The sequence below is a fragment of the Nycticebus coucang genome, chromosome 4 (genome assembly GCF_027406575.1).
Source record: "Nycticebus coucang isolate mNycCou1 chromosome 4, mNycCou1.pri, whole genome shotgun sequence".
Taxonomy (NCBI): Eukaryota; Metazoa; Chordata; class Mammalia; order Primates; family Lorisidae; genus Nycticebus; species Nycticebus coucang.
Window position 1 is genome coordinate 2861247 of NC_069783.1, and position 13533 is coordinate 2874779.

General features: G+C 41.0%; 1 protein-coding gene across 4 annotated transcripts in view; it reads left to right on the top strand.

Annotated features, from left to right (window-relative positions):
- The window catches only part of ALLC (allantoicase), a 29201-nt gene that overhangs the window by 14839 nt on the left and 829 nt on the right, over nucleotides 1-13533 (top strand). For all 4 annotated transcript variants that reach the window (XM_053588551.1, XM_053588554.1, XM_053588552.1 and 1 more), the window contains 4 exons: nucleotides 9244-9399; nucleotides 9742-9815; nucleotides 11137-11245; nucleotides 13207-13331. In XM_053588551.1, coding sequence (XP_053444526.1) covers nucleotides 9244-9399; nucleotides 9742-9815; nucleotides 11137-11245; nucleotides 13207-13331 — 464 coding nt within the window. The remainder of the gene's footprint in view (nucleotides 1-9243; nucleotides 9400-9741; nucleotides 9816-11136; nucleotides 11246-13206; nucleotides 13332-13533) is intronic.

The window sequence follows — 13533 nt, forward strand, 5'->3', positions numbered from 1 at the left end:
AGAGGGGCCTCTGTGAGCTGTCTCTCAGAAAACCAGCCCCCTCACAGTTTACACTGTGGTCCTGCAGATTCTATCTCAGATGGATTCGCAGTTTCCTCTCAGCTGCCTTTCCCCCACAGCCTCCATTGTTTCTGAGAGCTTGTTTTTAGTTTTAAGTTTCTCCATATGCTGGTGCATGTGAAGTCAGTTCCTTTGGGTAGGCCTTGGGAGCTGGTTTACAACTCACTTCTCCTGGGAAAAATTTTTGCACCCTGGCTGTGGAGCCTGGGGTGGGGACAGTGGTGTGGTTCTCCCTGACGTTACCTGATTTAGGATTTAGGAGCTGGGTGCTTGGTGGGGTGGGATGGCAGCCTCAAGTCTCTTGAGCTTGCTTCTCCTCACATGAAACCTGGTCTTGTGAACTAGGAGTTGTATGACTGTGGCCCTTGCAACACACTAATTCAGGACTTAGTCTCTGCTGAGGAGACAGGGGGGAAGAATGAGAAAGATGGGTGTCCCACTCCTCCCAGGAACACAGCTCCTCAGCTGTGGGCTGGGAGACAGGAGCCTAGTGCTGTTGGCTACATCTGTCTGGAGGGGAGAGTCCACTTGGCTCAGTGGGAGGAGGGAGTGAAGATGTGGGCTTGGTCAGAAACCACAGACTCTCAGTGCTCTTACTGAGTTTCAGTGGACACTCCTGAACTAATGTAGCTTCGTTTGCTCTCTGCTCTGGGGACAATTTCCAGAGACTTGAACAGTTTTCTTGGCCCCATTTTCAACAACTCCACTGGAGAGCAGGTCAGCAGAGCTCCTCCTGCTGTGGTGCCAGAAGTGGTTTTCTGGGCTTTTATTTTATTTATTTATTTTTTTATTGTTGGGGATTCATTGAGGGTACAATAAGCCAGGTTACACTGATTGCATTTGTTAGGTAAAGTCCCTCTTGCCCCCCAAAGATGTGGCACACACCTAAGCCCCACCCCTCCCTCCTTCTTTCTTTCTCTGCTCTACCCCTCCCCCACCCCCACCGTGACCTTGTCATTAATTGTCCTCATATCAAAATTGAGTACATAGGATTCATGCTTCTCCATTCTTGTGATGCTTTACTAAGAATAATGTCTTCCACTTCCATCCAGGTTAATACGAAGGATGTAAAGTCTCCATTTTTTTAATGGCTGAATAGTATTTCGTGGTGTACATATACCACAGCTTGTTAATCCATTCCTGGGTTGGTGGGCATTTAGGCTGTTTCCACATTTTGGCGATTGTAAATTGAACTGCAATAAACAGTCTAGTACAAGTGTCTTTCTGATAAAAAGACTTTTTTCCTTCTGGGTAGACGCCCAGTAATGGGATTGCAGGATCAAATGGGAGGTTTAGCTTGAGTGCTTTGAGGTTTCTCCATATTTCCTTCCAGAAAGGTTGTACTAGTTTGCAGTCCCACCAGCAGTGTAGAAGTGTTCCCTTCTCTCCACATCCATGCCAGCATCTACAATTTTGAGATTTTGTGATGTGGGGCATTCTCACTGGGGTTAGATGGTATCTCAGGGTGATTTTGTTTTGCATTTCTCTAATAGATAGGGATGATGAACATTTTTCATATGTTTGTTAGCCATTCGTCTGTCTTCTTTAGAGAAGGTTCTATTCATGTCTCTTGCCTATTGATATATGGGATTGTTGGCTTTTTTCATGTGGATTAATTTGAGTTCTCTATAGATCCTAGTTATCAAGCTTTTGTCTGATTCAAAATATGTAAATATCCTTTCCCATTGTGTAGGTTCTGTCTTTGATTTGGTTGTTGTCTCCTTAGTTGTACAGAAGCTTTTCAGTTTAATTAAGTCCTCTTTGTTTATTTTTGTTGTTGTTGCAATTGCCATGGCAGTCTTCTTCATAAAGTCTTTCCCCAGGCCAATATCTTCCAGTGTTTTTCCTATGCTTTCTTTGAAGATTTTTATTGTTTCATGCCTTAAATTTAAGTCCTTTATCCATCTTGAATCAATTTTTGTGAGTGGGGAAAGGTGTGGGTCCAGTTACAGTCTTTTACATATAGATATCCAGTTCTCCCAACACCATTTATTGAATAGGGAGTCTTTCCCCCAAGGTATGCTCTTGTTTGGTTTATTGAAGTGTAGGTGGTTGTAAGATGTTAGTTTCACTTCTTGGTTTTCTATTCGATTCCAAATGTCTATGTCTCTATTTTTGTGCAGTACCATGCTGTCTTGACCACTATGGCTTTGTAGTACAGCCTGAAATCTGGTATGCTGATGCCCCAGCTTGATTTTTATTACTAAGAACTGCCTTAGCTATACAGGTTTTTTTCTGGTTCCATACAAAATGCAGAATCATTTTTTCCAAATCGTGAAAGTACGATGTTGGTATTTTGATAGAAATGGCGTTAAGTAGGTAGATTGCTTTGGGAATTATAGACATTTTAACAATGTTGATTCTTCCCATCCATGAGCATGGTGTGTTCTTCCATTTGTTAATATCCTCTGCTATTTCCTTTCTGAGGATTTCATAATTTTCTTTATAGAGGTCCTTCACCTCCTTCGTTAGGTATATTCCTAGGTATTTCATTTTCTTTGAAACTATGGTGAAGGGAGTTGTGTCCTTAATTAGCTTCTCATCTTCACTGTTATTGGCATATACAACGGCTATGGACTTGTGGACATTGATTTTATATCCTGAGACATTACTGTATTTTTTGATGACTTCTAGGAGTCTTGTGGTTGAGTCTTTGGGATTCTCTAAGTATAGGATCATGTCGTCAGCAAAGAGGGAGAGTTTAACCTCCTCTGCTCACATTTGGATTCCATATATTTCCTTTTCTTGACTAATTGTATTGGCTAGAGCTTCCAGCACTATGTTGAATAGTAAAGGTGACAGAGGACAACCTTGTCTGGTTCCAGTTCTAAGAGGAAAAGCTTTCAGTTTTACTCCATTTAGTAAAATATTAGCTGTGGGTTTGTCATAGATAGCTTCAATCAGTTTTAGAAATGTGCCACCTATGCCTATACTCTTCAGTGTTCTAATTTGAAAAGGACGCTGGATTTTATCGAATGCTTTTTCTGCATCTATTGAGAGGATCATATGATCTTTATTTTTGCCTCTGTTAATACTGCGGATAATGTTTATGGACTTGCACATGTTAAAACAGCCTTGCATCCCTGGGATGAAACCTACTTGATCATGATGAATGACTTTTTTGATGATAAGCTGTAATCTATTGGCTAGGATTTTGTTGAGAATTTTTGCATCTAGATTCATGAGTGAAATTGGTCTGAAGTTCTTTTTGGTTGGGTCTTTTCCTGGTTTTGGTATCAGGGTAATGTTTGCTTCATAGAACATGTTGGGGGAAGATTCCTTCCTCCTCAATTTTTTGGAATAATTTCTGCAGTACAGGAATAAGCTCTTCCTTGAAGGTTTGATAGAATTCTGGTGTGAAGCCATCTGGACCAGGGCATTTTTTGGTGGGAAGCTTTTTTATTGTTTCTTTAATCTCAGTGCTTGAAATTGGTCTGTTCAGGAGCTCTATTTCTTCCTGGCTACGTCTAGGGAGAGGGTGTGATTCCAAATATTGATCCATTTCCTTCACATTCTCAACTTTCTGGGCATAGAGTTTCTGGTAGTATTCAGAGATGATCTCTTGTATCTCTGTGGGATCAGTTGTTATTTCCCCTTTATTGTTTCTGATTGAGGTTACTAGAGATTTTACTTTTCTATTTCTAGTTAGTCTGGCCAATGGTTTATCTATTTTATTTATTTTTTCAAAAAACCAACTCCTTGTTTCATTAATTTTCTGAATGATTCTTTTGTTTTCAATTTCATTGATCTCTGATTTGATTTTGGATATTTCTTTTCTTCTACTGGATTTTGGCTTAGATTGTTCTTCTTTTTCCAATTCCGTAAGTTGGCTCGTGAGATTGTTGATGTGCTCTCTTTCTGTTTTTCGAATGTAGGCATCTAAAGCGGTAAGTTTTCCTCTCAAAATTGCTTTTGCAGTATCCCACAGGTTTTGGTAGCTTGTGTCTTAATTGTTGTTATGCTCAAGGAAGTTAATGATTACGTTTTACTTCTTCTGCACCATCTGTTATTCAACAGAAAGTTGTTTTATTTCCATGCCTTTGTGTGGGTCGAACGTTTTTCTTAGAGTTGAGTTCCACCTTTAGTGCCTTGTGGTCTGAGAAGATACAAGGTAAAATTTTAATTCTCATGATTCTGTTGATATTTGTTTTGTGTCCCAGGATATGATCAATTTTGGAGAATGTTCCATGGGGTGATGAGAAGAATGTATATTCTTTATCTTTGGGATGGAGTGTTCTATATGTGTCTGTCAAGCACAGTTGTTCTAGGGTCTCATTTAAATCTCTTATATCTTTGTTTAATTTCTGTTTAGAGGATCTGTCCAGCTCTGTAAGTGGAGTGTTAAAGTCCCCTGTTATTAAGGTATTATCGGATATCATATTGCTCTGACTGAGTAAGGTCTGTTTCAAGAATCTGGGAGCATTTAAATTGGGTGCATAAATATTTAGAATTGAAACGTCTTCTTGTTATATTTTTTCCTTGACCAATATAAAGTGACCATCTTTTTTGTCTTTAGTTGCTTTAAATCCACATGTATCTGAAAATAAGTTTGCAACTCCTGTTTTCTTCTGAATTCCATTTGCCTGAAAAATTGTCTTCCAGCCCTTGACTCAGAGTTTTAATTTGTCTTTTGAAGCATGGTGTGTTTCTTGCAGACAGCAAATGGATGGCTTATGTTTTTTAATCCAGTCAGCCAATCTATGTCTCTTCAGTGGGAAATTCAGGCCATTAACATTTACTGAGATAATTGATAAGTGTGGTAGGATTCTATTCATCTTATTTTGTGTGAGTCTATTGCTTAGTTTTATTTTTTGCATCAGTGTGGAGTTTAGGTTCTGTCCTTTAATTTCTGAGTTCTTACTTTGCTGCTGATCCATTGTGATGGTTAGTGTGTAGAAGAGGTTGAAGTATTTCCTGTAGAGCTGGTCTTGTTGTGGCGAATTTCCTCAAGGTTTGTATATCCATAAATGATTTGTTTTCTCTGTCAATTTTAAAGCTTAGCTTAGCAGGTTACAGAATTCTGGGCTGGAAATTGTTCTGTTTAAGTAGATTAAAGGTAGATGACCATTTTCTTCTTGCTTGGAAAGTTTCATTAGCGAAGTCTGCAGTCACTCTGATGGATTTGCCCCTGTAGGTCAACTGGCGCTTACTCCTGGCAGCTTCCAGAATCTTTTCTTTGGTTTTGACTTTGGACAGGTTCATCACAATGTGTCTTGGAGAAGCTTGGTTAGAGTTGAGGTGACCTGGGGTCTGATACCCCTCTGAAAGCTGTGTGTCAGAATCTTTGGTGATATTTGGGAAATTTTCATTTATAATACTCTCTAGTATCGCTTCCATTCCTCTGGGGCATTCTTCTTCCCCTTCTGGGATTCCTATAAGATGTATGTTTGAACGCTTCATAAAGTCCCATAATTCTGACAGTTAACGTTCTGAGTTCTCTCTCTTCTGTTCTGCCTCTTTAGCTTAGTTATCTCAAGAACTTTGTCCTCTACCTCTGAAATTCTTTCTTCTGCATGGTCTAACCTGTTGCTGATACTTTCCATTGCATCTTTAAGTTCTCTAATTGCTGCTTCAGTTCCTTCAGCTCTGCTATATCCTTTTTATATTCTTCATATTGTTCATTTCTTATTTGATTCTGTTTTTGGATTTCCTTTGGGTTATTTTCCACTTTATCAGTAGTTTCCTTCATTGTTTCCATCATTTCCTTCATTGTTTTCATCATGTGTATTCTAAATTCCCTTTCTGTCATTCCTAACATTTCTTTTTAGGTGGAATCCTCTGCAGTAGCTATCTCATGGTACCTTGGAGGGTTTGCTCTGGACTGGTTCTTCATGTTGCCAGGAGTTTTCTGCTGATTCTTCCTCATGAGTGATTTCCTTTATGTTTCCTTGCCCTAATTTTCCTTTCACTTCATCTTGCTCTTAAGTTCCCGTGCCTGTGGACTAAGGTTTCGATGAGTCCTTTTGGTACAGGACCAGAAGGATGAGAAAGTTGAAGAGCAAGAAGGGATAAAAGAAAGAAAGAAAGAAAAAAAAGAAAATAGAGAAAGGAGACGGGGCGGGTAGAAGGGAATATTGACAAAAAGAAGAGAGGCACAGAAAGAGGGAGACAGAGCAATATAGGTGTAAAGTAGGGTACTTTGACACAACCTTAAATAAACCCCCAACCTGTGGGGGTGCCTGGTTTGGTGGTTCCCTTGATGTCAGTGGTAATTTGCTAACCTGATCGGACACAGTACCCCACCTCCAGCAAGTAGAGAGGAAAGACAAAAATGATATAAATCAAACCAAAACAAAGAAACAGAAAACTTTATGGGATAAAATTGGGTGAAAAACCAAATAATAATGGTAGAAACACTAGCAAAAATGAAGTTCTAATTATCGACAAAGGCAGCAATGGGAAATTGTATTTAAACTAGAAAAATGGGGAAAGAAAAGAAAGAAAAAGAAAAAAAGAAAAGAAAAAAAAGAAAATAAATCTGTATGGAAAAGGTGGAAATTAAAAAACAAAACAACAACAAAATAAACAAACAAAAAAACAAACAGCAACAACAAAACAACCAAAACCAAAGCATTATATATATCTTGTTGAATATTGTCTGGGCAACAAGTGGTCTTCTGGGGTATGAGATGTTAATCACAATGCTGATATGACTGGAGGCCTCCGCTGATTTCTTAAACCCCACAGGGTGGAGACTCTAAATCTCTCTTCAGCACTCTTAAAAGGCACTTTAAACTTCTAAACTTGGCTAAGTAGAAACTTTCCCAGAAAAGTGCTTGTCGTTGGGATCACTGCTGAAGTGGCTATCCACTTACCCAGTGTGCCAAAACCAGTCTCACTCTGCCCCTGAGGGTTAAGGCTGTAAAGCAGCTCAGTCCCCACCTTTAGGCTGCTCAGTCACTAGGTTATTAGCTCCTGCCTGATCCTTGCTGTGTGACCCTGAGGTTGGAACTTGCCGGGGCAGTTATCTCACAATGGCTCCCTGAGGCCTACAGCCGAACACTATTAGCTCTGTCCGGCTCAGCAACTCAGTCTGGGGCCCTAGACAACACCCAAAGTTCTCCACAATCCTGCTCAAGCTCTCCCCAAGGCAGTTCAACTGAGTGCCAAGTCCAAAAACACCAAAACAGTTCACAGGTAAGGCCTTTCTGGTTTGCAGTCTCGCTAGTACTGTACTTAAAGCTGTTGGCAGGATTAGGTCAATTGAACACACGCAACCACTTGCCATTTTACCACTGTTTTTGTCCTCCTCTTGGGGTCCAGAAGTCTCTTGCTGACTCCCTGTGTCCTCAAAGGGATGATTATAGGCTGATCCCACCTATCAAAGATGCCTGGAGTCTTAGCTCCCCAGACTAACGGTGCCCAGTTGCAGGGAAGCTGTTACTCGGCTCCCATCTTGCTCTCACTCCCTGGGATTTTATTTTAAATGTCATGTTTCTTGGTTATCATGTGTTGAAGTAAGATACCCTCATGGGAAGATCTGAGCATGAGTTTACTGATGGTGATCACTCATTGCATCTGTTTGAAAAACTGCACACTCCTGTGAATGGGCAGAGCTTGCAAGAGATAATTCAGCATCACTGCATGTGAACCCCCTTGAGCTGGAGATGAGTGTGATGATGTGTAGGGCTGAGCCAACAGGTTATGAAGACCTGGCTGTGTGTCCGGGTTGTCATCTGTGTGTACCCAGCACTCAGTGCAGCCTAAGGAGCACAGGAGAATCTCAGTAACTGCTGTCAGGTTGAATCCAGAGTCCCTGCCCTTATGAAGTGAACAGCCAGGGGAAGGCAGACAAATAGAGAAGTAACTGCAAAAGTAGTGGTGTATATAACAAAAGCGTTTAGGTAGAGCCATTTAGAAATTTCCATTGGACAATATTTTGATCTACCAAAACAGCAACTTCATACATTCAATCTAATTTGTACCAGCTTTAGGAGCGGAGGAAGGGTCTGAAAACATTTTTTTTTGGAGCCTGTGTTCTGGATTAGATGTAAGGGCCCCCATGCACATAAAGCTCTTTCCAAATTGGTAGGCACTGACTGCCTGGAGGTGAGCAGGGCCCTGCCTGCTCTCCACGGCATCTGTGACTGCCCCACGTGAATCCCATCTGCATCCAGGATACCAGGAAAGGAGGCTGTAATAACCCAGGCTGATGTCTAAATGACATGTCCTCAGAGGAGAGAGAGGCATTTGGGGGATTCCTTGATCGTTTTGATCAAAAGTGAGTCTAGATATTAACTCTGTGAAGAATCATCACTGCTGAATTACTTCCTCTAGAATATTTTCTAGGGATCTGTGCCAAAGGAGTCTGGTTTGATTTGTTGTAAACAATAAGACTTCCACTGTTCTACCAGTGGATTTTCAGACAGCTCAGTTTCATAAAATTTTTCATGTAAAAGCATAGAGGGATTAGTTTTAGTAAAATGCTCTGATTAAGTGACTTTGACCTTTTATATTAAAACATGCTTGGCTGCATCTTCTAGAAAGTGATATTCAAACAAATGGTGAATCTTGTCCTTGGTATTCTCAATTGCATGGCTAAGCAATGTGGTGCTGTAAAAATAAAAACATAAGGTTCTTGTATGAGTATGGGAGTTAGCAACACCATTTTTTTTCCACCAAAGGTATCTACAGTAAATTTCTCAAATGCTTTTGACCTTCTTGGAGTTCTTCATTCAATACTCATAACTATGTGCTAGGACCTTTCTAGGCAGGGAGGACGGTGAACAAGACAGGGAGCTGTTGTAGCCTCCAACGGTTTATATTCTGGGTTTAGGAGACTGATTTCAGCAAGGCTTAATGGAAAAAAAAGAGAATTTTTGCCCGTGATTAGAGCTACAAAGCGACTAATAAAAAAGACACAATAAAACTTAACCTGGAGAGTCAGGTCAGGGCCAGAGGTGGGGAGGAGATGATTTCAGAGGCTGACAGAGAAGGCTTTCCTGAGGCTGTGACACTTACAAATGACTTGCAGTCTTTTGGAGAGCTGAGAAAGTTGTTCTGGTACAAGGTACCAGCAAGTGCGAAGGCCCTGTGGGCAGTAGGCTTGTTGTAGTTGAGAAATAGCAGGCGGTGTGGTGAAAGCCTCCCACAAGATGAGACTGGGGAAGTCCAGAGGGGCCTGTGGTTCATGAAGCATAGACAGCCACACTACAAACTGACCGAGAAAACCTTCCTTTTCAGATGGTGGAATCGCACGGCTTAGAGTATATGGAACTGGACAAAATGACTGGGCTGCAACTGACCCCAAAGAACCTGTTGACCTAGTAACCATCGCCTTCGGGGGTGTCTGCGTAGGATTTAGTAATGCACATTTTGGGCACCCAAACAATATGATAGGTAAGAGGACAACGTGGGAGCTGGCTTATTTAGGACATCTGGATGCCAGCATTCAATACCCCAGTGCAGCCAGAATGATTCAAGATGTCTGATTTGATGCCTTTATGACATGAAATAAGCCAACATTAGCAAGTTTTCCTCACAATTGTGTCCTACTTAGTTGCTGTAAAAGTAAAATTTACTAACCCTCTGGCTGTTTGTGTACTTACTGAAGCATTAATGAAAATACCTGACGTAGCAATGCTTAGGTGCATGGGATCTGTAACTTAATTACACCAATGAATTTATTCTCACATTTAAAATAACAGGTGATTTCCCATTAAACAATGTTATTTTCTATAGGCGTCAACAAGGCAAAGTCTATAGCAGATGGTTGGGAAACTGCAAGAAGGCTGGACAGGCCACCAATATTAGAAGTAAGAAGTTAAAAATTAACTATGAGGTTTTTCTAAAAAGTATTTTTCTAAAGTTTGTTTTTTCCTGTTTTATATCAAGGACATTTTTGCTTATTTTAGAAACCTCTTAAGCATTATTCTAAGTGTTTATTATTTATTCTCCACGTGTTCCAAATTTCCTGTTGTTTTCATTATGATATCAGGGCAAAGACCCAGAAGGCCATCCGTGCTGGTGTTGCCAGCTAGCCCAGTGCCCCTTTGGACTGTTGCTCTGTTTATTCAATGAAGAAAGAAAAAGATCTTCAACTTAATGATACAAAAGTTGTGAATAAATTTATGGTAGATCTGGAGGACAAAACACTAGTTTAACAATTTTCAATATCTGTGTATCCCAGGATAAGGCCATTTATGTGAACTTATCACTGAGAAGAGGCTTCTGCGATGTCCACTGTTGTTTAATTTGGCCGATAACTAATTAGAGATAAGAAAACCAAAAAGAAGCAAAACAAAACAAAATATTTTTCAATTTGAAATCTCACTGAAAACTTGGCCAGAAATACCTTCTTCCTTTTTGGGAGGGATTTCATGTCACCCAGGGCATTCAGATATGAATGAATAAACTCTCCTTTCTCAAATGAAGGCTTAGAGGCATATTACATATTGGTATAGATTTGACCAAGAAAATATCTACTTTCAAAGGTCAGAGCTGATTAGAGCAGGGGTCGCTAGCCTTTTAGCACCAAGGATTGGTTACATAGAAGACAATTTTTCCATACATGGGGTGGGAGGAAACTTAGGTTCTTATAAGGAGGGATAAACTAGACCCCTGGCACGTACTTTACAGCAGGGTTTGTGCTCCTAGGAAACCCTAATGCTGTCGATGATGTGACAGGAGGCAGAACTCAGGCAGTGATGCAGTGATGGGGACAGTAATACATATGAAGCTTTGGGGCCAGTTTGCCTGCTGTCACCTGCTGTGCGGCCTGGTTCCTAACAGTCCATGGACCAGTACTGGTCCACAGCCTGGGGATTGGGGCTGCAGGATTAGAGGATTTATGGGCTGTATTAAAGATATTTTTGTATATAGTATCTGCAGGGAGCTGTAACTGACACAGAAAATCAGAAATTTATAAAAACATACCTAGTACCCAGTAAAATCGTGTTGGCTTGGGGTACTTAAGGAATGATAGCAAAGAGGCAGTTACGAACAAAATAATGTGCACAGCAGGCCACAGGAAAAAGTGATGAAGTGCAACACACCAGCCTTTCTCACCTGTTGGTTTTCAGGATTGGTTTCTTGATTGATTCCAAGTTAGTTTACTTTTTTGTTTTTGACTTCCAGAATGATGAGAATGGCACTCTGCTGGTTCCAGGCTGTGAATGGGCAGTTTTCCGACTGGCACACCCTGGAGTGATAACTCAAATCGAAATTGATACCAGCTATTTTAAAGGTAGATGCAGAGCCCTAAGGAAGAGCCTTCTAAGAGGTGTGCTGATTCTGAAGACACCCTAGTCCTCAGGGAGTGGGACCCATGACAGCCGAACTCTTTGAACACCAACACCCCTTTTATAAAATTCAGAACTGAAATGGATGACTTCAAAAAGCATACTAGATTTCATTAGGCTACAAGGCTTCTTACTACAGAGGCCATGAATCTTATCTGGGAGGAGCCTGTGAGTAGAACAGGGCTGGTGAGTCTTCCTATGAGAAGGGGTCTCACACAGATGCACTCCCGGCGCTGATTCTTCTCCAGGCTTGGCTTTCAAGGCCGTGACTTACACAGTTTAAAACTGTGCACTTGAATTAGTAAAAATGATCTGGACAGGCAGCCCGATATTTGAAATCTACTTTCTCATGAAATATATGCGTGTATCATCTTCAGAAAGTTCAAATGATGTTACCCAACTTTTATAATAATTATTAGATGACGTTTGAAAAGTTTTGGACTGGGGACTCATGACTGTTTAGCTCTCTCTGAATAAATGGTGACAGTTTGTTTTTTGACAGTTTATGTGATAGCACATTTTGGATGAGTGAGTTTTCAATGTTTTGAAGATTATTATGACTTTACTCATCATTAACTACTATATCAAGGCACAGTCCACATTTAAAGGCAGGCTTATCACGAATAGTAGTGGATGGAAAGTAAATATTTCAATAGGTCTTGGTAATTTTCACTTATTTTTGGAAGCCTGCACTTTGGATCTGGTGTGGCTTTTATTTTTCCACGTGGCTGACAAGGAGTGAATTGCAGGTGAAATGGCGGCTCTCGGATTTTTTCATTGTTCATGATGCTTACAATTCTACAGTATCTTTAATCCTCAGTTCTCTGTGTGAATGGCTTAAAATCACTTGTTTATTTTGGTGAGGGATAGTTTAGTTAAAACCAGGTGGCAGCTAGCAGATGCACCCAGGTGGGCAGCCCAGTGGCTAAGGGTCAGGAATATGTGGCTGTCAGCCCCTCAGGACACTTCCAGAACAACTTGATGACATTCAGGACAGTGAGGGGGCATGTGGCTTCCACTTGTATTATGTCAGTATGTAATAGATTGTGTCAAATATGTAAAAGATTGCATCAAACATATGAAGCTTAGCAGGCCCATATGTCAGAGAAATAGAAACAGCTGCCCTGATACTTTTCTTCCTGTGCCCCTTTGTGGTTCCCACCTTGGGGGCCACTATTTGAAGGGCCACAGAGGCAGAATGAAAGCACTGAGCATCCTCTTGCCAGGGTTGTTGGTTAACAACCCTTTCCTCTGTCAGTCTTAAAGTCTGAAAAACTCCTACAGGAATTTTCCTGACCGAGAGTGTGGGGTCTTTCCTCCATGCTCCTCAAATCCACTGAGCACATGATTCCCATGAAATTCCCAGGACAGGAGAGAGCTGGGAAGGTGCCCTCTCCCGTGGAGACCACGCAGAGGTCCTGCAGTGCGGCGTGTTTGTGCTTAGAAGCGGCTGGCTCAGTATTTCTTCTCTTTGTACTGTCACACTGCAGAATAAGATGCCATAAGGAAAATATTTTTCCAGCTTCATAATAATTTCAGAAGAGCCATATCACAGTTTGCAAGTAATTAAATCTGCAATTTAGGAAGCTGATCAAATACATTCAACTTTCAAAGTTAAGAATGCTATACATTCAGACTTGAATGTGCCAGGCCATTCACAGATGGCAGGCAGTTCCAAATTCTTCTGAAACACACTCACTCCTCTATTTCATGAGGCAATCCAGCCGTTGCAGACTGGTTGGTTCCTTGTCTCCCAGGCTTTGTACCTTTCCTTTTGTTCAGACAGAACAATGTCTTATTCTTTGCTGGGGTTTTGATGCTATTTAAAAACCCTAATGTCCTATATGCCGAATTATACTGGGCGTAAAGGCCATGAAGACAGCCCCTCTTTCCTTTGTTCCCCCAGGCAATTTTCCAGACAATTGTAAAGTGGATGGGTGTGTCCTGACAACTCAAGAGGAAGAAGATATGATCAAGCGGAAGTGGAACCTTCCAGCCCATAAGTGGAAAGCTCTGCTCCCAGTCACCAAGGTCCAGTGGACTAGTGTCAGGAGCTGGCATTGGGTCTGGACTATTCACTCAGATTCGCTTTGGAAGGATTCTGATGCAATGCCAAACCTTCTGCGCAGTTCAACAGTAGAATGAATGAGCCTTTAAAAATCTTATTCGTGTGCTTAAATAGGAAGACAGGCTTTATTTCCCTCCACTTCTACATTGCCAGTCAAGTTCTGTT